The sequence below is a fragment of the Aplidium turbinatum genome, chromosome 14, assembly GCF_918807975.1.
Source record: "Aplidium turbinatum chromosome 14, kaAplTurb1.1, whole genome shotgun sequence".
Taxonomy (NCBI): domain Eukaryota; kingdom Metazoa; phylum Chordata; class Ascidiacea; order Aplousobranchia; family Polyclinidae; genus Aplidium; species Aplidium turbinatum.
In genome coordinates this window covers 12,015,921-12,039,762 of record NC_137485.1, presented here as the reverse complement: position 1 = coordinate 12,039,762, position 23,842 = coordinate 12,015,921, and the positions used below count along the sequence as shown (strand labels likewise).

The 23,842-nt window shown below is 37.8% G+C and overlaps 1 protein-coding gene across 1 annotated transcript; it reads right to left on the bottom strand.

The window, feature by feature from the left end:
• Nucleotides 1–4,862: 4,862 nt before the first annotated feature.
• Nucleotides 4,863–21,687, bottom strand: LOC145782901 (uncharacterized). Its single transcript, XM_082594664.1, has 6 exons — nucleotides 21,629–21,687; nucleotides 9,930–9,945; nucleotides 8,787–8,927; nucleotides 8,125–8,254; nucleotides 7,268–7,336; nucleotides 4,863–7,116 (listed from the first exon to the last, which is right to left on the bottom strand). Exons 1-6 carry the CDS (start codon nucleotides 21,685–21,687, stop codon nucleotides 6,953–6,955), a joined length of 579 nt encoding a protein of 192 aa, XP_082450790.1. The 3' UTR covers nucleotides 4,863–6,952.
• Between the last annotated feature and the right edge of the window lie 2,155 nt (nucleotides 21,688–23,842).

The window sequence follows — 23,842 nt, the reverse complement described above, 5'->3', positions numbered from 1 at the left end:
TAATTTTTTTTGTAATATTACGATTCAATGCAAGAGCCACAAAATTTATGCTGAAGAGCCGCATGCGGCTCGCGAGCCGCAGTTTGCCCACCGTTGCACTAGACTAAATTAAACTATTTCATTACGACCCCAAAATTTCATTACGCGACCCCATTTGGGGTCGCGACCCATAGTTTGAGAAGCCCTGATTCTAACCTACCCAGACAACAATTATTCAGTTAATTAAAGTCCCTGCTCCGAACGACGTAGCAAAATAAAGGGAAGACATTTTGCAAGCAGCGCTAACTGGATTAAACGACTGACCGTTCGTGGTGAAGGTGATGGCTTAAAGTGACGTTATAAACGAACAAAAGACGTCTGGGGACCAATAAAGGGTGCTGTTACATGCGAATTGACGTTATAGGCGATGCTGTTGTAGCCGAACTACAATGTACGTAAAAGATAGGAATTCTGCCGGGACCGATCGAAATGTGACGTAATAGGCGAATTGACGTTATAAACGAAGCCGTTATAGGCGAATTCTACTGTAGCCTATTTGCTAAACATTGCCCAAATTATTTTGTGTATGAAATCCCGAATTGCAGCATACGATCGTCTTTAAATAATATTGTCGTTTCTGGCGGAATTAAACACCATGTCTAACTGAAACATTGAAGAGAGTGCAAAAACATTGCTTCACAATTATCCAGATGATCTAGATTCTACAAGAATCACTGCCTGGAGAGATGATTCATTTTTCTTCACTGCTAAAACAACACCATTTTAACAGCGAATGCAGGAAAGAAACTCAAATGTTTAGGTTTATCAATGAAAATGAGTTTATGTATGCATTTCCTAACGTATCTGTTGTAGCCTACTAAGAATGTATCTTTGTCTGATGATATCTAATTGTTCAGGTGAGCGCTTATTTTCAGTGCTTAAAAGAGTAAAGAATCAACTGCGTTCATCCATGGGCCAGAAAAGGTTGCATTCCTTAGCTCTACTCTGCATTGAAAACAAAATTTTGGAAAAAAATAGACACCCATGATGTTAATACCAGCTTTGTTTAAATCTGTAGGGACCCGAATGAATTTCCATTGTTTTTAGCTCTCTACAAAACGTAATTCTCACATAACATTTACGTTTCTTAAAAACTCACTGAACCCAACAGTGAGAATAAATAGGCTAGTTGCGTTTCTTAAGAAAACTCAGTTGTTGTGCACCGAGATAATATTGATGGATCATTTTTTACTCAAATAACCTACCACCCGCAGCTTTCTCAAGTGAGTCTGTTAAAATGGCCATTTATTGCTTATTCAGTATATCCGCGATTCACCTCTGCAATGGAATCTCACTAGCAGGAGTTCAACCTAGTTTGTAAACATTGTTGGAATTCGCCAATTTTAAATTACGAAACTGTTTCTTTTTCCTTTTTCCGAAAGTGCTTTATATAGCCTACCTCTGCACAAAACAATTTTGACTCATAATATAATATAAGATTTACTCATAAAATTTAATTTTAACAGAGACTCTTAATATTACTGGAAATTAACTGAGACTCACAATCTTAACAGAGACTCAAACAGAGACTCATAATATTACTGAAAATTAACAGAGAACTCGAACTCACGAATAAAAGAACTTGAGACTCATTGTGTTATCTCTACGCCATCGAAGCTTTGTTACGCCAGCAGCGGTTCTGCTGTTATCAGGGGTTATAAACATTTAATATAAAAAAAACCTAGAACCCCTGCATTTCATATAAATAAAACCTCGAACCCCTGCATTGGTGCCTTCCGAGTGTTGCCTTGGCAAGAAAGAATTAAGAAGAACAAGAAATTCAACCACAAAGGAGTATTAGTTTAAAGTCAACTTCAAGCCGAAGATCGACAATCAAAGACTTTACGCAATACAACAACGTTCCATTCCAACATTCCATCAAAGAAATCAACTAACGGCAAGTGCTTATTTTAATTTTGTTTTTAATTTACCAATCGCCTTTCATCAAAAACCCAATTTTCAAATGGAAGCGTTAATGTTTTATCTCTTATTGCTAAATATTTTCTCATTTACAACGCTATTAGACGTTGTAGAAACTGTGTTGATAATTAACTTGTACGCTTGTCTCTCATACATTCCTGCATACTGGATTTTAACTGCTAAGCAAAAAGCGCTTTTGCCTAATTCACAGAAACAACGTTATTTTACATCGATGATCGTTGATAGAGACAAATGCCTGTAATTCAAAAGGAACGCATAATTTTTGTTGACGACTTTAGATTTCGAATCACAATGCACTGGCAAAATGGCTTGTTGTTGTTGGAATGAATGAACGCGTAGTATTTTTGTTAACAGCCTTTTGGAAAGCATTATCAATTGCAAATTGGTACGCGTTAAATTCTCTCGTATTTTCTCTCATTTATCTTTATTCCCTGTTCTACAAAATTTCGGCATAGTTCTTACTATAAATAAATCTCTATTTTTTCTAAATATATACAAAATTGCGCTGGCGCATTTTGTTGATGAGAGACAAAATTTCTGACGTAATAACGCTTTTTTTGATAGCACTGATTTCTACAAGCTACTATGCTTGAACATTTTCGTTTATTGTCTGAGCAGCGTGGCTAATGGAGCAATCAAGCCCCCACGCAATCTTGTCTGAGCAGCGTGGCTAATGGAGCAATCAAGCCCCCACGCAATCTTGTCTGGGCAACGTGGCTAATGGAGTCCAAACTTGGCCCCCACGTACCCTTTCAAAGCATGTGGCTAATGGTACCTAAATGTGGTCCCCACATAGCTATTTTTTACTTTTTATCGAGGTCAACCTGGCATGTTGAAGGGCATGTTTTGACATAGCCTGAGAAATAGCACAGTCTATTCTCATTTGTAAAACAACATTGCTTAGGCCCTCAATCGCATCGCGATACTGCAAATAGCAGATTTTTTACAGCTCCAGCTAAATCGCTGGCTGCATTTTTGTTGAAGTTTTTTGCAACTTCATAAACGGAGTTCAACTTCAGCACAGTTGCTATCCTTCAGTTGTGGTCAGACATTTTGGTTCTCGTCAATCGATCGCGTTAGCCAAATGCGTGTGTGTTTTTTTCTCTCTTCGTTTCAATACTCTACCTCTACATTCTTTCAACGTTATCTTGCGACCTTTTATATGTTTCTTTACCTTTTTCTACATCCCAGACGGTATTTCTAAATTATCTCTAATTCGCCACCAATAATTAGACTGTTTTTTTTTCGGAATAAGAAGTCCTGTAGTGAGTGGCTGCTGTTATTGTTAATTGCTCTTGCGTGAATTAATTCGCTTTGCATTGTTTTGATGTCGTTTTTATATACTGTTTTAGCTACAACACACTATTTCTGCACCTTGTATTTTTATTCCTTTCAGGAGAAATCAACAGAGCATATTAACTGGCAGTGACGCACAAAGCCTGGTTCGATTCGGAAAGCTCGAAGTGAGAAACGCGAAGCCTAATCATATCGAACTCTGAAGTATAAAGACATTATCCGAATCAAGCCAGAGACTTAAAGACGAACACACGCCATGCTCGCATGATTTCTCTTTAAAACAAAAAATATATACATAAAAAAACATAGCAGGTCAAGGCTTGCTTGCGCCAGACTTTCATCCCATGAAACTTGCGATTATTTTTAACACGCTTCTATAATTTTGTGCCTTTGTTTGCTTATCATTTAACGCCATTTCTTCATGCTTTTTAAAAGGATTTTTTAATCCGATTTTTATGACCTGCATAACCACATTATTGCATCAATTATCGTGTTTATTTTTTTAATTTTACTTTCACCTTTTTGTTAATTTTAAGACGTGTGTTCTTCGATCCCACGGTCTTAAAATTTGCAGGGAGTGATTGTAGGGACCCGAATGAATTTCCATTGTTTTTAGCTCTCTACAAAACGTAATTCTCACATAACATTTACGTTTCTTAAAAACTCACTGAACCCAACAGTGAGAATAAATAGGCTAGTTGCGTTTCTTAAGAAAACTCAGTTGTTGTGCACCGAGATAATATTGATGGATCATTTTTTACTCAAATAACCTACCACCCGCAGCTTTCTCAAGTGAGTCTGTTAAAATGGCCATTTATTGCTTATTCAGTATATCCGCGATTCACCTCTGCAATGGAATCTCACTAGCAGGAGTTCAACCTAGTTTGTAAACATTGTTGGAATTCGCCAATTTTAAATTACGAAACTGTTTCTTTTTCCTTTTTCCGAAAGTGCTTTATATAGCCTACCTCTGCACAAAACAATTTTGACTCATAATATAATATAAGATTTACTCATAAAATTTAATTTTAACAGAGACTCTTAATATTACTGGAAATTAACTGAGACTCATAGTATAAGACTCAGACAGAGACTCATAATATTACTGAAAATTAACAGAGAACTCGAACTCACGAATAAAAGAACTTGAGACTCATTGTGTTATCTCTACGCCATCGAAGCTTTGTTACGCCAGCAGCGGTTCTGCTGTCAACAGGGGTTATAAACATTTAATATAAATAAAACCGAGAACCCCTGCAAATCCAGAAAACATGTCATTTGAATGTGTTCAATAAGTAAATACTGTAGTTCGGGTATAATTTTTGTTATTTCATTTTAATTGTGATTGGTACAATAAGGGGAATGAAATATAATATAGGCCTCAGATTACCATATAGCCCCAGGTCCATCAAAACCTTAATCCGGCCCTGTGTGTAATAGGCTAGCTATTTCTTTCGTTCCATTAGGACAACGTACACTGCGATTACAATGCAACACAACAAGAAACAGCGGACGTAGTTGTCGAGTCAGCTGCTTCTATTATGTCGTCAACTGTCTTGCCGAGACAGAGCAATTGTTTTCTGGAGCGGAGAGAGAGAAAACTTTTATTTCGTCTGTTGCAACAATATAGCACGGTGCAATTATACACAACATGAATAGAATAGCACCATAGCCATCTAGGTAACCACAACAGACAGAAAGCAGCGAAAGACTATATCTGTCATCGAGTCAGCTGCTTCCCTGTTCTTAATGTGACAAATGTCAAGCATCGGTAAATTGCGTTTTAGTTATTTTTCCAGTTTCCCTTTTGTTAGTTTGCCGTTCACTACGTGTTTGCGCCAACAATTAAAAATAAAATTGAAAAAAAATTAAAAAAATTACAAGTTTCCTGAACTTTTTACTTTGAGTCTTCATAGGCAAGTTAAAAAATGACTTGTGATGTTACAGAAGACCCCCGCAAGATAAAAAATTAAGGAAACCGGTTCAGCGTGACCGCACGACTTGTAGAAAAAAAACAAAGATACAATTGAGCGCAATAACATACAGGCCTAAGGTGATTAGTGAATAATAGCCTATCTGTAATTGATGTACAGTACTACTTTTTATTCAGACAAACTTTAATCATTTAATTTCAGTTTAAAACGGCGGTATTAAAACAAATGAATTAGGTTAAAATGCTACGCAATTAAACATACGCAGCTTTGAAAACAAAATGTGGTCTGTTGCAGTTAATGCATCAAGTAGCCTAATTAAGACATCAATTAGACCTACTGTAACATGGGGAAACAAAAATAGAAAAAAAAACAAGAGAAGGAACAGCTCGAAAGGTCAAATTTTCAAAAATATTATTGTTGCGTCATAAAATATGAAACTTATGCAAATACTGTATTATAAAATCAGTCAGATCATGGCCACCTAAAGATACGGCCTGATTTGTCACATTTTGCAGAAATTTCCAGGTTTTTCTAACTTTGGGCAAACGTTTAAATAAATTTTCTAAAAATTAGATTTTTACGCTTTCTTTATTCTTTTCCCCAGATGACACAATAGGATTTAACATCTTCACATGTTGAAAAACAAAGAAAATTTGATTTCGAAGATTTTAGTCAGACTGTTAATTTTCAATAACAGTCTGATTTTGCGTTTTTCAACTTAGTTTTTCTCATTTGCTACTGCTTCCCCAAGGCAACAAAAAAGTTTTATGTCATTAGGAAACCGCAAAAAGTAAAAACATCTCAAAAAATGTCAGTCAAGCACTAGCAGTAGCTGTAATCAAAATCTGCAAAATGTGACAAATCAGGGCGCATCTCCAGGTGGCCATGGTCAGACCAAGCTGATTACATTCCTCTAAATTCAAAATTGCGCAGAACTACAAACTATTGGCCAACAAAAGAAAATTAAACAAAAACGGGGTTGTAACATACAGTACAATGAACAGTCCAGATTCAATTCTTTAAAAATTTGATTTGGTAACCATAAACACCATTCTTTTGAGTCGATGATTGCAGCACCAAGCCTGGGTAGGGTTTGAACTTGGTTGAGTGAAAATGAAGGTTGGGTGGAATATAAAAAGGCCAAAAACATTTCTTGTGACTTCTCTTTACTTTGTCTTCAAAATTCAATAATAAAAGTGGCTATCTATGAGCGATCCAACTCAGAATATGCAAATAACAATGGCTGTCGAATTCACTGGTAGGCCTTTATACTGTAGCTACTAGCTAGGCTAAATCAAGGTTTCTTTGAATTGTCCCTTCTCCGCTAGATCTTTATCGATTTTGAAAGTTTTTCGACTAAAATGACCACAATTAATTTCTTTTCTCAATTTGTACAAATCTAGCTATTCTCCACTCTTCAGGCCTACATTTTTCTTGATTCCAACTTATATATTTAGACCTGGAGAGCAAAAACTTTGCTGTTCACTTTAAAAAAACGCGGGAAAAAGAAAAAAAAAGAGTCGAGACGTTTTCACAACGCAGTCGTTATACTGTATCAGCAAAACAAGAATCGTAATGGATTTATTTTGAATTGGCTAACCAGCACATAATAGTAATAAAACATGGCATAGCTCAAAAACTGACTGCTTAATGCAACCGTTGATGTCACAAAGTTTTATAGTGAAGTCACACCTTTTCGAAGTCATTCTCAAAAATCAATCGCCTACGACAATGCATCAAAGTTATTTAACAATTTCATTTATTTCTCTATGATTTCGTCCGCGTCTTCCCAGAAGATATATTGCAAGCCCAACTACAAATATCGCACCATACACCTTGCTCAGTAATGTCTTCAAGTAAACAAGACCACTCGACATCTCATTCCCATTTTCGCTGGATGATAAATCTGGAAAAAATAGTGCTCCTTTTAGTGGCAGAAAATGCGGTAAGCACATTAAATCAAGCATGGCTCGATGTGCAACTAAGAACTAGAAGGTGGTTGCTAAGATAAGCCATACGTTACAACAGCCACTCTGATATTGGCAGACGTTACTAACCGTTTTCATCCATCTGTTGGCCAAACTGTTTGTCAGACTCTTCGTGTGATTTTTGCTTATGCTGAACCTCTACAGTAAAATAGGAGACAAATTAAATCTTTCGTAAATTCTATTAACTTGTTAAAAAAACAAATTAAAGGTTTTTTTTCTACAGTCTAATCCTTCAAAACATTAGGCCCGGCTAACACTTACAACAGTACCGTATTTCAATAAAAGTTAAACTAAGTTATAATCAATCATATAACTGATTGAAATATTGTTGTGAGTGTTAGCTAAATGTTTTGAAGGTTTGGACTGTAGAATAAAACTAATGATTGCTTCTGTATTTGGTAGACTGCCCAATGCCCATTTGAGGAAGTGTCTTAGTACCCGATCGCCGTTTCCAGATAGTTTTTTACCACTTTTGATATACTAATTTGTTGCACTGTATACCGAGCAAACATAATTTTGAAATTTTTGAAGTTATTTTACATGGCATGAAAGCTTAAACTGAAAAACGTTATGTCTGCACACCATTTGTTTATAGAACATCACAAAATAAGGCAGTAACATTGTGCAAAATGTGATACAAAGTTCAATAATACAAGATAAACTGCACTAATCTTTTTTGCTTGTGTTATGAGAGAAGTAAATGATTCCAATGACAACCAATTTTCAGTAAAACTAATTTATATAATATAACTAATTTATATTATAACTTGTGCAACACTGTTATATCTTGACTATTTTCCAAAGACCACCTGCACGGTACTGAGAATAAACATGTATTTTTAGTAGGAGTTATTCTTTCAACATATTGTTGCTCACATGCAAGAATGTTTATAATATAATTATATATAAAACTTGAACATACATACCAGAATTATTTTCCCGCAACACATACTCCCCAGAAGAGAATCTATTCACATGTGAAGATCTACCAAAAATTTTCATATCATATTCAGTTCGTCTTTTTTTATTGTGCAGCACTTCATATGCCTTTCTGATCTAAACAATTGTAGAAAAGATAGCAAAATTAAAGCATTCATTCAATGTAAAAATGACGGATTTGTTGAGAAGCGACCCTGGCGCCAGCACTACCTCCGGACTACTCATTGTAGAACAGCGAGCATTGTGTTTCGCTAACCATACCGGACCGGTGTAGCCTCCACACTAGCCATTAACACTTTTCCAAAAACATGTGTTTCTCGGCATTCAAGTGTAGCAAGAATTGACAGCAATAGACACGTGTTTTGCCCATGAGGCTGGCCTCGTGTCTATTGCTGTCAAGTCTTGCTACACGCGACTGCCGAGAAACACATACGCATTTGGTCAGTTTTTATATTCACATTTGAGGCACAGTAACAATCAACAGAATTGTTAGCTACGAGCAAAGCCCTGAAAATGTTTCAAAGTAGTTTCTGTTGGCAGCATTTTTTAATAATGGTTTTTATGTACTGGTATTTCAATAGTTTAACCACAGACAGTCTGATAAGAGAAAATTGCTATGAAAAACTTTTCTCAACAGTTCCAACAATACCTGTAAAAAATCATTTATGTCATAATCTTTGTTCGGGTTGTGTGACTTGTCCGGATGGTGCAACTTGCTTAATTCAAGGAATGCTGATTTAATTTCCTCTTGAGAAGCAGACTGCTTTAATCCCAATATTTCATAGTGATTGTTATGCAAAGAAAAATTAGATATAAAGTTTTTACAAAAGTTCTGCGTTGAGTCAACTGCATGGACTGGTAGCAATACAGAAAAGGAAACATCACTTTTTAGAGTTCCCAAAGTCCTGTTGTTAGGTGGAAAATTGGAAAACAACACTGTGTGTGCATATTTCCAGTTACACTTATAGTGATGAAACGTTTTATGCAACATACTGTGATGAAATAATCCACACCTCATTTTCATAATTCCAGTACTAACGTAATTGGAGGTTAATTTAAGAACTACTCAATCAGAAAAATAGTTTACTAAACACTCTTAATCAAAAAGGACTAAATGATCATAGTTCATGTTAACCTGCAAAATTTGAGAGTTAACTCAACATCAATTATTGAACCCCATCTTTAAGTCTTCATGTTTACGAAGCAGCAATCCTGTTACACACCCTCTAATTGTCAAAATCATGTTTTATTTTGTACCCACTGTGACAACATACAGAACACTGTGCTCAACTGATCATAGTATGCAACTCCATAGCTCAGCATCAGCAAAGGAACATATACGGTATGCAGTCGCCAGTCTTTGGACCAGTTACTCCCCTTATTTTAGTATATACCGTACCATTATGTGTTGCAACCAAATAAAACATACCGTATAATAGACTACTTGTCATTACAACTTTATGAAAAAATAGCAACGGTGTAAAAATGAAGGAGGTGGCTATTTTTCCACACTTAATGCCATTGTTAAAATCAGGTGTTGCCAAAGTTAGGATTAAAGTTAGGAAGGGTTAAGGTACCGGTAAGGGTTAGAGTTAGGAATAAGGTTAGGGTTTAGATCTTTGCCCAAGACCAAAAAAAATTCCAAAATACAAGTTTTTGTTTTTAACAGCTTTCAACTTTTCTCAAATTAGGGCAGAATTTTTTATCTGGCAACGCTATTGAGGCTATTATCACACTAGTGTAAATATAGCCACAGCCAAAAATGAAATGGCACAACAAATTTCTTTGATATCCATACATAGTCGTTACTTGTTTAAATAGCTAATATATTGGTCAATCTAAGATGAAACCTACCCAATAAGAAGACATCTCAGTGAAATGGGACCTGATATCTTAGCACTGTTACTCTTTTCCACATTGACTGTCGGGTGTGCACTTAAGCAACGAGTACTACAATAAACATTTCTAGGACTACTCTCCATTCAGTGGCTACTGGTGGATGGAATAATTCACAGACAACAACACTTCAAACAATGGAAACTTCACGCTGTCAAACTCAATGACTAGCCTGTGGCAGTGGATCAAAGCCTATACAAGTATACAAAATGGGTGCCAGATGTTTCGTCCCTACAAGACATCGGCTACTTTGGTGGAAAGTGCGACATTGAGAGTGGCAAAACACCACCGAAAGATCTCAGGGACGAAACATCTGGCAAGCATGCAAGATTAAGAACTTGGCAAAACACCACGACCGAAAAAAAAGAAGTTTTATCGAAGTCAGCATAACCCGAATAATCGAATACACAATAACCCATAACCCTTATATACAATACAGCAGAGATGTACGTATACGCCGCAAATTTTACGCCGTAGACTTGCGGAGTAGACTTTTTGTTTACGCTAACGCTTACGGCCACATTTTTGGATAGTTGTCGCTTGAGGCTACGCCGTAAAGTTTTCGCGGTTTTTTAGCGCATAGCGTCAACGGCAACGCTCACTTTTTAATGTCTTTTTTTCGCTACAACACGCCAATGCCTTCCAGCGCTGCAGTTGAAAGAATGTTTTCAATGGGCAAAGACATATTGAAACCAAAACGCAGCAAAATGTCAGACGAACACTTTCAGATGCTTGTGTTTCTTCGTGGAAATTCAAAATAAAACTTGTTTGTTTCGAGTGGTTTATACTGTGTGAATGTTTGGCACCTAGCAAACAAAATGAGTTTACGCTAGTGTATGCGCTGACGCCGCCAACTTTTTTTACAAGTTACGTTGACGCATATGGCGTATGGTTTTTCAAACGTTTGCGTTTACACTGACGGCGTCAATATTTTTTGTATGCGCATACATTACTGCCATTGCATCATTCAACATAACAGCATTTGATTATATTTGTCAAAGGTGGATGAAGACATGACCTTTAATTTCAACTGTCTGATTGCGGAAACAAGCTAATAGCATAGATATCTTATATATAGATATGCAACTCAGTGGTGCGTAACGATGTTTGAAGGCTATATGCTGGCTGTATGCATTGACTTTAAACTTGGCACAGCAAAACAACTTTATTTTTAATATATTTTTTTGGTTTTTGTTTAAATAAAACTTTCTTCGTTTTCAAGTTGACGTATGGATTGCTTGTGATGACGTCACATTCTCGTTCCGCATGGACTGCTTTATGGAGATTCTGGCGATTGAAAACAAATGGCAGTGGCTATTTGACCGGCTCCGGTCTTTGAATCTGAAACACTATTTGACCGGTCATGACGTCACTACATAAGCACTTTTTTTTTTCTGTTTCAAAGCAAAAGACGATAAGCGCATTAAGTTTTAAATTCAACACATTTTCTTCAACTGAGTCCGTGGCGCATACGTAACGTCTCGGGCTGCGATTCTAGAGGGAAAGAGTTCGATACTATCCGGAAGCGTTCTTTTTTTTTTTTTTTTTTTATTTAACTAAATTTTGACCCAAAGTGCATTTTTGTCGTCAATTTTTAATTTGAGTAGCCTACAGCCTATTTTTTTAAATCTTTCCAAATGTGAGTAATAAAGTTAAGTTTTTTTAATTTGTGAATAAAACAATAACAGTTAACCTCTCAAGTACATGTAGCTCCACACAGAGTGAAAGTGAAATGCCTGTTGACTCCTTTTTATTTCTTTAAAAGTAATATCTAAAAAGACATTATTGACCCAAAAAGAATGTCTAAAAAGACATTATGAAAAGCAACTACGGACAAAGGCCAGTTTTTCGATCTCCCGACCTCTTCAGCGTAGCGTAGTAAAGTGAAAGTGGAAAGTTGTTTTGAAGGGTTGGTTGAGATGATGATTTGAAACTTGACTGATTGTTGTGCGACAATGAGACTGGATTTAATTTTTAACTTTGGACTTCAGCGAAACGTAATCTTACAGCCTATTAGAAGGAGTGATTTTTTCAGAGAATTTGTGCTAAGAAATGAAAGGAATTTGTTAAAAATAAAGACTAGAAAAAACTTTTTTAATTCGTTTTGAAACTTTTTTATTCACCTGTTGATTCATTCATATCAGTTTGTATCCTTTTGTAGTTAAAAAAAAAAAAAAAACGCTTCCGGATAGTATCGAACTTATTCCCTCTAGAATGGCAGCCCGAGACGTTACGTATGCGCCACGGACTCAGTTGAAGAAAACGTGTTGAATTTAAAACTTAAGGCGCTTATCGTCTTTTGCTTTGAAAGAAAAAAGTGCTTATGTAGTGACGTCATGGCCGGTCAAATAGTGTTTCAGATTCAAAGACCGGAGCCGGTCAAATAGCCACTGCCAAAACAAATCACAGTCACAGAGGGTACTAGTGATGCAAGCCGCGCCGCGCCGCGCCGCGTACGCGGCCGCTTTTGACTTTTTCGCCGCGTGCCGCGCCGCGCCGCGTGGAAGGTTGAAATGACAAAGCCGCGCCGCGCCGCTTGCCGCGTAAACTTTCAAGAAATTAATTTTTCGTAAACGTAAACTTTCAAGAAATTAAACTTTCGTAAACGTAAACTTTCAACTTTTCAAGAATCAGCTATGAAACTTCAAATTTAAATTGGAAACACGGATCAGTTATTTTTCCCTTCGGAAACCCTAAGATGGAAAGCTATGCAAATGCAAATTGCAAATGGCTTGCAGTTGACAGGGTTTTAGGGCTTGCTTGTCAGGGAAGCTGTACGAATGTTTTTGGTTAGTAGCCTAGCTGATAAGCTCAGTTACCAGGCTATAGGCCTAGCGCAACTACCGCATTATTTACTATATCAGTTAGCCCAGTGAGTTCAGGCTATAAGTTTTACTCTTGTGTGTGTAGTTCATATAGCCACTGGCATTATAATTGCATTATTGCTTACAAAAAGTGTTCAAAAGTCCTGATACTGGATCCAGGAACATTCTATTTGTCTTAGTTTGTATTATGTCTTAGAACTTAGATGCATTGCTGATAAGAGAATATGATCTGGTTAGCCTGGCCAATTAGTGCACAACTGTATTGGTACTAGGTTACCAGTTATATGCCATGGATGCTTTTTCCTACAATTGACTTTCTAAACAATAACTCGTTAAAATATTTTTTTTTAATTTTGTAATTTGCGGTGTGCGGTGCGGTGCAGTGTCAAAGTTCCAGATAAATTGCGGTGTGCGGTGCGGTGCGCGGATAGATGAGTCAGTTGCGGTGCGGTGTGCGGATAAAAATTTTGGGTTCGCTGCATCTCTAGAGGGTACCGGTACCTCTAAATACCCATTGTCAGGCATTGTCGGGCATTGTCGGATTTTTGGGGAGTTGTGAAGCATTTTCAGGGGTTGTCGAACATTTTCAGGGGTTTCAGGTATTGTAGAGTAGGCTAACTACTTTCAGGCATTGTTGGGAATTTCTAGGCATTGTGTAGGATTTCCAGGCATTGTCGATCAATATCAGTGTTTGACAGGTTTGGTAGTCATTATGGAACATTTTCAGGAATTGTCGAACATTTTCAGGGATTGTCGAGCATTTTCAGGGGTTGTCAGGCATTGTAGAGTAGCTACTTTCAGGCATTGTTGGGAATTTCCAGGCATTGTCTAGGATTTCCAGGCACTGTCGATCAATATCAGTGTTTGACAGGTTTGGTAGTCATTATGGAACATTTTCAGGAATTGTCGAACATATTCAGGGGTTGTCGAGCATTTTCAGGGGTTGTCAGGCATTGTAGAGTAGCTACTTTCAGACATTTGTTGGGTATTTCCAGGCATTGTCTAAGACTTCCAGGCATTGTCGATCAATATCAGTGTTTGACAGGTTTGGTAGTCATTATCATACGCGCCGACTTCCGGGGGGGCCGGGGGGCGGCGCCCCCCGTGAATTTATGATTGAGGGGCAACAAAAATCGCTATTACAAGTGGTGTTTCAAAGATAAAATACTATACGAAAGAGATTTTGATCATTTAATCGGACTTAAAGAATGCCGAAAGCGAAAAACAGCCTACGTTGCTCTCGCCCGCAAAACAGCAGCTGATCGCATGGCTTTCTCTGGAACGTGAATTACTACTGAGATGCGCACGGCATGCACGCTCACAGTCACACACTGCTTATCTTCCCGCGCGTGAGGAGCAACTTCAAAGTCAAAACGCGTGGTAGCGAAAAAGCAAATGCGAGGTTGCATGTTTATTCTTATTTCACGAGTTATCCAAACGTCCGTTGGATTTTTGGTGACTTCAAATATGAAATCGATTTTAGTAAACTTTATCGAGTTGAAACATCGACGCAACGAACAATTACGTGAATACAGCTTAAAGAAAAAATGCATTTTTCAAAACTGTCATCCGTGTTTTGCTTCAATAAACACTGTATTGATGTAAATATTGTGAAAATATATACATCTCATTCATTGCCATACACTCATCAATATACACTCCTGCGCTACCGTGTAGTAGCCTATAGTACTCGAGTATAGGTCGAACCCCTAGGCTACTTTTGAGCTGAAAATCGGTGATATTTCCTTCTCCAGTGTATAAGTCGAATAGCTTCCGACACTACCATTCGATGGTTCATCTAAGTATTGGCATTAACATACTTGGAGGACATTTCAAAGTAGATCTTAGAGTAACTTATGCTGCTGGAATAGTCACGTAACTATTCAGGGCAATATCAAGTAAACCAGCTAAATTAGACACGCTATTTTCAACGAGGTCTTCCCGCTGTGAGATCAATTATGATTTAACAGAACGCATTTTTTTGTTCACAATGTGTGAGAATTAAATCGAAAACCGATAAAAGAAAAGGTGTTTTATGGTCTTGGTCGCAGATATTGCCTGCATTAACGTCGTCTCTTACCGCTATTATCACCTAGCCAACCTGACATCATTGTTTTATGCGGTCGCTAAGGTTAGACATCGACTTCAACGATCATGGAATGTTACGTAATAAGAACAATTACTGTATATCCTACACGCAATAATATAAAAATTGATCTTTTCAAACAGCTCTTTCTGCTGTTTTGTCTCGTGAGCTTTGCATATATTGCTCAATGCTCAACATATGCATAAAGTTTAGAATTGACAAGAAATCATTGAATATGAAAATTAAGTTTGAACCACTGCCAATACAGGTATTCAAAACTTTTACTTCGGCCTTTTACTCCGTAATCTACGTCGGCAATGATTTTTCTGCAGCAAAAATGCGTTCATTTTGTAAACTGCAGAGCTGGAGACAACAGCTTGTCCGTGTATAAGTTGAACCAACCTGTCTTTGAGGTAAAAATCACTTGCTAACATCTCGAGTATATACGGTCATTCGATAAAAGACTAACTTATTAAGACTTTCGATAAAAAACAAAAGAGAAAACACTTCGCCGTTGTTAACGCTTTGAAGGTAAGTAATTAGCAAAACGAGCGAAACGAGGTAATAAAACTGATAGCGGGTTTCCACTCTGCTTGAGATTATGATTTTTTTGTGTTTTATTTCGATAGCTTCACTGTCTTGATCGTTATTCACTCGCACGAAAAGGAAATGAATCGGCTTGTTTTCCAACTGTTCCAATTATGAGTTAACAATATCAAAATTTTTACGCCTAGGCATACTGCATGCGTAAAAGTAAAACTAATCGTTTCAAGCAGCGATTCTAATAAATTCGGTTTGCGATCTAGGTGTCATAATAAACAAGACAGTAAGCTTAATCAAAGGCTATTTTAATTGAGTAAAATAGCGTTCTCGTTACGACGTCATCACCTTTCTCGCCCCCCAAGGTTTTTTGAAAAGTCGGCGCCTATGGTCATTATGGAACATTTTTAGGGATTGTCGAGCATTTTCAGGGGTTGTCAGGCATTGTAGAGTAGCTACTTTCAGGCATTGTTGGGAATTTCCAGGCATTGTTTAGGATTTCCAGGCATTGTTGATCATTATTAGTGGTTGACGGGTTTGTCAGGCATTGTCGAACATTTTCAGGGGTTGTCTAGCATTGACAATGCCTGGAAATCCTAGACAATGTCTTGAAATTACCGACAATGCCTGACAATCCCTGAAAATGCTCGACAACCCCTGAAAATGTTCGACAATCCCTGAAAATGTTCGACAATGCCTGAAAATGTTCCATACGGTAATGACTACCAAACCTGTCAACCACTGATATTGATCGACAATGCCTGGAAATCCTAGACAATGCCTGGAAATTCCCAACAATGCCTGAAAGTAGCTACTCCACAATGCCTGACAACCCCTGAAAATTCTCGACAACCCCTGAAAATGTTTGGCAATGCCTGAAAATGTTCTATAATGCCTAACAATTCCGTCAACCACTGATAATGTTCGACAATGCCTGGAAATCCTAGACAATGCCTGAAAGTAGCTACTCTACAATGCCTGACAACCCCTGAAAATTTCCGACAATGCCTAACAAAAAGGCTGTCAACCATTGATAAGTAAGTAAAGACCTTTTTTGGAGCTGTAGTTCCAGGACAAGCTGAAGTTTTATTCAATTAATCTACTGAGTGTTACCAAAATGAAAGTTACTGCTGGCTACCGAAAGCTGTGCTACAGCATTTGGTAGCCTAGTTATGGTGTGTACCAAACATTAAAATTGTCTTGGTTTGGCGGTTGGATCCGTGATGCTAATGAAGCTGTCTCAGCAGGGGGGAGGATGCCCCCTGCCCTCAAATTTTTTCTGGATGGGGGCAATGGTGCCCTTTTAAGGTCATGTAAGCTACTGCAAATAGCCAAATTATAGGGCCTATAGCCTACAGTAGGCCCACACAAATTATCCTGTGGACACATTTTATACTTTGCAGCAGATTGTGATGCTATGAATGTGAAATTTACCTTTCGTTTCTTGTTCAAGCTATTGCAATTATTCATCTGTCTCACATTTCGACTTTCATGGCTAATAGCGGGAAAACGAATGAGTTGCCCAGCATTATCGCTATATCTCATCCTAAAACTCTCGTCCTAAAATTGTTCCGGCGCCCCTCTATCTCAGGTTTGTAAACTGCCTACAACAAGCTTTAATGAGTCACTGGAAATAAGCTTAAATGAAAGTTCCAACGATCATGAAACAGAAGTTGCATAACCTACGTGAAGAAAGATTATTGTCTTGATTTTTCGTAGTAGGCTATTCTGTGAAAACTTGAAATGTACGCCAAACAAAATATTCCAAAGGAGCTCAAAAGCCACCACTCGCCAAGCCCAAACCGTACAATAATAGCCTACCATAGATACGCTAGCCAAGCTGGCAACCTTGATTGTTGATTGTGTCCATAAAGTCAGTCGAGCGTGACGATAATTCCACGATTGCTGAGTTGCATATCTATATGTAAGATATCTATGCTAATAGTAGGCTTATCTGAAAACAATTGTGATTAAAAAAGCTATAATTATCATGTCATATGAGTTGATAACCTCGCAAATATGCAGTCGTATCAACAGAAATACAGTACCGTAGTGCCTTAGACAAAGAAAATATTTATTGGTTTAGATTAGAAAAATGAACGCATGTTGTTTTTCGGTTATGTAGGCTACAAACGTATTGTATGAAACATTGTTTGAAGAAGTAGACTAAAACAGCTACAGTACATCATGCTTACTCGTTAGGGTGGTCCTCAAATGTATGGTAAAATTTTAAAGTTGGAAAAGTTTGGCCTAGAGATGTACCGATACCAATATTTTGGCCGATACCGATACCGATATCACTTTTTTAGGCCGATACCGGTACCGATACTGATACCGATATTTTGGCCGATACTTTGATGTTACAAAAAGAAGCAATTTTGGTATTTGCAAGGAATTATATCAAATGCTAAGTTTTACCTTATTTGCATAAAACTATTAAAAAAAGCTTTGAATTGGCATAATTTATTAAAGATTCAAGAATCCAATCTCAACCGCATTGTTGTGTCATAATAGTAGGTTTTAGTAATGAAAGGCCACCGTAATTGATGATTGGAGTATAAGGAAAGAAACATTACATCATAATTGGGGTTTCTGAAAAATTAATAAAGTGTTTGCGCAAACTCTCCAAATAGGCTATCATAATTAATAATAAGATGTAAAATGTAAACCAAGTGATTTGTGTAGTCGCACAAAAAACTATTCGACAAGTAATGTGCAACCTAAGGGCGCTTGTCGTTTGGTTGAAAAGCTTTTGCCAGGCCAAGACTACCCAGGTAGCAAAAATGCACAATTCTGCATCGCTCCCACCCCGCCAAATGTTCAAAAAACCCGTGCAACTCGGCTGCCCCCAGCAAGCCGGCTCCACCAGTCAGCGATTCAACTTCCACCCTTAGCCGCAATAAACTCACCAAGCCAAAACAATGTCACGGCAGAATAAGTAGGCCCAAACAGAAAGCAATGGGACCACAAATCCTCACCAAACCAATCAAAATGGTCTTGTTGCGCCCAAGATGACAATTTCATTGCGAAGAAAGGAGCGTCCCCCCCCCCCCCCCGGCCACCAGCACAAGGCTGAGCACTCACCAGCACAGTGAGCTGCCGCGACCCGCCAACCACAACGGTGCAGCTTCCACACTATCCATTTCAATTCTTGCTACAAAACGGCTGCCGAGAAACATATAGTTGATTGGATGGGCTAAATGGCTAGCGTGGAAGCTACACCGTTATGGCCAGAGAATCGCAACAGCCCGCCGCACCAGTGAGCGCCCAGCCCCGTGCCGACAGCAGGGAAGGACACTCCCCCCCCCCCCACAATGAGGCCGCCATCCCAGGCGCAACAAAACTACTTATTGATTAGTTCAGTGAGGATTTGCAGTCCCACCGCCCCACCCCGAGCCCACCTACTCCGCCACAACATTGTTCAAGCCTGGTGAGTTCACCACAACGAAAGGCGGAAACCAAATCACAAACTGACAGAACCAGCCCACCAAAAAACAACCAAGCCACACGGGTCCCTGAAACGTCCAGCAACGCAAAAACGATGCAAAACTACACATCCGCCACCTGGGTAGTCTTGGCCTGGTTTTATCCTCTGCTGAGAGTAAGAAAAAAAAACACAAATGATAAATATTGGAGAAATTGAGTCTCCTTCACAACATAAGAATCGAACAACGCAAAACTGCTGAAACAAAACGTTTTGTTTGAGTGAAAGAATCACTGTAAGCAAACAATGCCAAAAGGTGCGCGCATGATGGGAATCATGGGACTGTGAGGTATCAAAAATTTGAACAGGTTGTTATTTTTCTACTTTAATGTGATGTTAGTTACTACTTTAAAAAATCTATATCTTTGCTTCCGCAGGAAATCCGCAGCAAACGCCTTTTTTTACATGTTTAGTATCGGCCACAGTATCGGCCAAATTTTGCCGATACCGATGCCGATACCGATACTCAAAAAATGGCCGATATCACCGATACCGATGCCGATACCGATATATCGGTACATCTCTAGTTCTTACCCTCTCATTTGGTTCCTTTTTACTAAAAAACAGTTCACTAAAAGTTTGAAGTATTTTGATAAAGGTTTAGAGGTGCCACATGACCAGTGAAAATTGACAAAAATACGAAAAATTTGTCAAAATAGGTAAACCGCCTAAATGTATGTCTTAAAAACAAAACCTGAGCAATATACAATGCACTGCTGATACAAATCAAGAAAAATAGGCAACAATCTTGCCAAATCCGGCAGTAGCAACTACTCCAGTCTGTAGTGGGCTATAAAATATACTGTAATGATACGCTGAGTGAATATGTTTATAGGTTAGATCACACCCACCTAGAGTGGACACATTTACAGGTCTCGTATATCAAAATATAATTCAGTCTGTGGACTTTAAGTGGTTCTCAATATTCTTATTATTGCAATTTGGAAGATGACGCAGAATATACTGCATTTGATCTTCATCATTTGTCAGCAAATTGTTAAAATTTTGCATCAATGCAACACCTCTTACAGCAAAATCGTTGATCACATGAAGACCACTAACAATGCTTTTTTCTCTCTTATAACTTTCATCCAAATCCCATGCTACAACTTCCAGCTTTAGAAAGTCAGTATGGCAAATCCAAAATCTGGCACAATCGCATGGTGTTGGATGTGACAAAGTCTGATAAATCTTATGAAAAGACATTATCTGGCAATGAAGAAATATGATTCAATGGTGGACTACTCATTCCTTTATTGGTCAAGGCAAAAACCATAGCTTCTTTTTCAATACTTGAAACATCATCATCAAAAAATACAAGGCCAATGAGTTCTTCACTTATGTACCATAAATGCATTGAGAATTTTTTCATTGCTTCTTTGGCTACCGCTGAATCATGTAGCTGATATTCCTTTAGTCTTTTTAACAATTGCAGATCATTCCGTGGGTCGCACGTTGTTAGAAAAGCAGTAAACCAAGATTAGAAGTATCCATTGCAATGCGTATGCACATTGCAATGGATACTTTCAACACAAAAATGACAAATTTTTGAAACCACATTGCTCCTTATTGGTCAAATCAAACTGCATTCTGAACAGCCAAATCTTTAATGCATATATAGCAGTGGCCATCCATCTTGCCTGATGAAGGGCGCCGGGATAACGAAAGCGAATGCCATGTGGTGGTGCTCGATTAGGAATTATGATAGATAATTCAAGGAACTCTTGATAGTATCTCTTGATTGAGTTTTTTCCAACTATTCTTTGCAAAAACTAATGATTTCATCAGAAATCATCATTTTCTAGATTAGCAGAAGTCATCATTTTCTAAGGTGATATAACAATCTTTGTCAAAACTATCTCACTTTGCTTTAAATCCCTTGAAAACAAGAATATCCTGTCAGGATGATGACCCAAGACATGTTAAGAACGCTCTTTGCAACACAAGTTCTAAAATATGGTGACAGCAAGCCAAGTGGAGCAAGTCCTTGTTTAATTCTTTTGCAATTGAGATACAGGCACCGGACTTAACACCAGTGTTGCTGGATGTGGTCAAAACACATTGCTCTTACATTGTCAACAACACCCCAATCTTTAACACATACCATTACTCCATTAGCTTGTGCACTTCCTGATGAAGACTGCAACTTTGGCACTCCAAGCAATTTGTTAGTAGTCATTCCAGTGACAATTACTGGTAACCGTTCAACTTTTTTTGTTATTAGTTATATCAAGAAGGAGTTTTCCATCTCAGTGAACTGTGAATATAGACTATGGAGTCATCAACAAATTCATCTCTAACTTTTATGGAGATCCCTTGCCGATGAACGATTCTTGCCCTACGTACGGTATCATACTGATGAGCAATTGAATGCTATTTCATCAAGGTCACATCCCGACTGCTAGCTGTTGCAGCTAAAACAAATGTCGCTTACCGATCACTTAGGGCAGTCTGATCTAAAGCAGATGATAAAGCCTTGTTCACGATTTTCTGAGGCCTCTTTTTGGAGTTGATGCTTTTTCCGTATGAATAACATCATCGTTCATTTTTTCACAATCATAACTGTCTTCGGCACTACTGCTGAAAGCTTCAGCAGTCTTGACTTTCTTCCACAATAGCTGTTTTTCAACGTCTGATTTAGCTTTACGTTTAAGCTGTACCTTCTAGACTTTAATTGCATGCTTTTGTCGTGGCGCAATACAAAGTCTTTACTACCCATTTTACCTTATTGATCTGGCAAACTTTGCATCACCAAACACTGTTTATCTTCTTCATTGGTCATGATGGAAAGAGCATCTTCATGTGCAATGTCAAATAGTCCTAAAATTTCATGTTTAAATTTGTTTTCTTTTTCAATTTGTGGTTTGGATCTTTTTTAAAATCTTTTTGCAATGATTTCCATTTCTGAAACAGCCTTTCTAATTTCTACTGCCCATTGAACTTTGGTAACAAAAACACCAACTTTCTTAGCCAAATAGTGAACAAGTGCCACTGCTATGCCTTGTATTGATACTAAATAAAGTCATGGAAAGTTGAGGAGTAGAAGCCACATGGTTGTGTCATACTGTGATGGGAAGATTAACTCCGTTTATAGGAAACTACTTCTTTAATAGGTGCATTGGTGCAATTAAATAAATGAATACAATTACAGCCACCGGCAGACAGATACAGGCTGCCTGCAGTAAAGCAAAGATAATTCACTGAAGCAACATAGGGCGAAAAAGTTTGATTTTAACCCTATTTTCATTTTTTTTGCATTTTCTCCAAAATTAAAGCAGTTAGAGCATACTTTCCTCTTGAGTACAGATAGGAATGTGGTTGCGTTGCATCTTTTGACACCAAACACAGTTCTCTATCTCATTTGGTTCTGGAGTTACGTAAATTTGAGCAAAAATTCCCCGCGACCCCCCAGCTCGATTTTCAAGTTCATTGTGGCACCCCTAAACGTAGTCCAATGGGTCTCAATTTTTTATAGGTTTAGTTTTAAGTCATTTGGAGACTTTTCAAAGGGTAAGACATAGCAATTTCAGAAATTCGATTTTGGGGACCACCCTATTACTCGTCTTTCCATTGATCCTAAAGTTGGCCAGAACAATCAAGCAGCGACGATCGTTCCCTGCGGAGAAGCTAAATAGTGCAATCATTCGAAGCATCTGGCAAGCTAGGGCCGAAACGTTGGGGCAAAAGATCTCAGGGATGAAACATCTGGCAAGCGTTCAAAGTAGCCCCACCTTATGGTATGCTTAGTCGCTTACCTTTCTATTACTAATTTACTTCTATTTTGAACTTTTAACACTCACTAACGCCATTGGCTGTCATTTTTGTGCATTATGCATGTAAATGATCATATATTTATCATACTAGTGTTTTTTTGTGAATCTAGTGTTTTTTCAGTCAAATCTAGTAGCCTACTTTTCCCTAACAAGAGAGTTGCAACATTGGTTTGCCAGACAGAGGTGCTGCACAGTGCACAACCTCAAGTTCAGTTGAGGAGTTTTGAGAGTCTCTTACAAGTCAGCAGTTGTGAACTGAGCTAGCAACATTTCAGAAAAAGGCTGAAGCAATGATGAAACTCAACTCATGTTAAGGACTGCTCTCTATTCAGCGGCATCTAATGGATGGAATAATTTACCGGCAACAAGACTTCAACGATCGGAAACTTCACTCTGTCAATCTCGGTGACCGGGCCTGCGTCAGTGATTCAAAGCCTCTACAAGTATGCGAAACTGCCAGGATTAAGCTCTGCAAAAAGCTTTCCCAGTCCGAGGATAAAGATTCAATCAATCAATCAACAAATTCAGTTTAGCGCAGGATGACCAAGCAAGTAAATCTAATTTACTGACTTGGTTGGACAGTAAGTGAAATGCACTTGCTTGAAGTATTTACGAGCAGGAATCTTGGTTTTCGGCCGCAGTAATAATTTATTTCACACCAGTTGGGTTCAAAATAGTGTCAATAAAAAGTCTCTATAATAAATTGGCGAGTTTCAGCTAACTGTTGTTCTTCCTTGCTGTGCTTTGTAAGAGGTTGCCTTTTTAAAAGTAGTCATGGCAATTTCTGTTCTTGAACATCCCCTGTATTTTGGTCTGCAATTCGCACTGTCATTTTTTTATTTGCGGCAACCTTAGCATATGGATATGTAACTTTATGAATTGATGTACGCTAATAACTTTTATGTAACTTTTGAGAATATGTTAAGCAAACGCTAATAAATGCATAACATCGGCCAATTCTAATACACTTATATTGTAAATAATATATAATTATAAAATAACATATAACAATAGTATACAATAAACATAATAACATTTTAACATGATATAACAAAATAATAATTATTCTGTAAACAATAATACTACATAACAGTGCTTTTA

Excerpts from the sequence above, each read along its gene's own strand:
- LOC145782901 (XM_082594664.1), bottom strand. The coding sequence starts at position 21,687 with ATGGGTAGTAAAGACTTTGTATTGCGCCACGACAAAAGCATGCAATTA. Across the intron at positions 8,255-8,786 it reads ACATAAATGATTTTTTACAG|ATCAGAAAGGCATATGAAGT; the intron begins GTATTGTTGGAA and ends ACAATTGTTTAG. Across the intron at positions 7,337-8,124 it reads GTTGCGGGAAAATAATTCTG|AGGTTCAGCATAAGCAAAAA; the intron begins GTATGTATGTTC and ends ATTTTACTGTAG.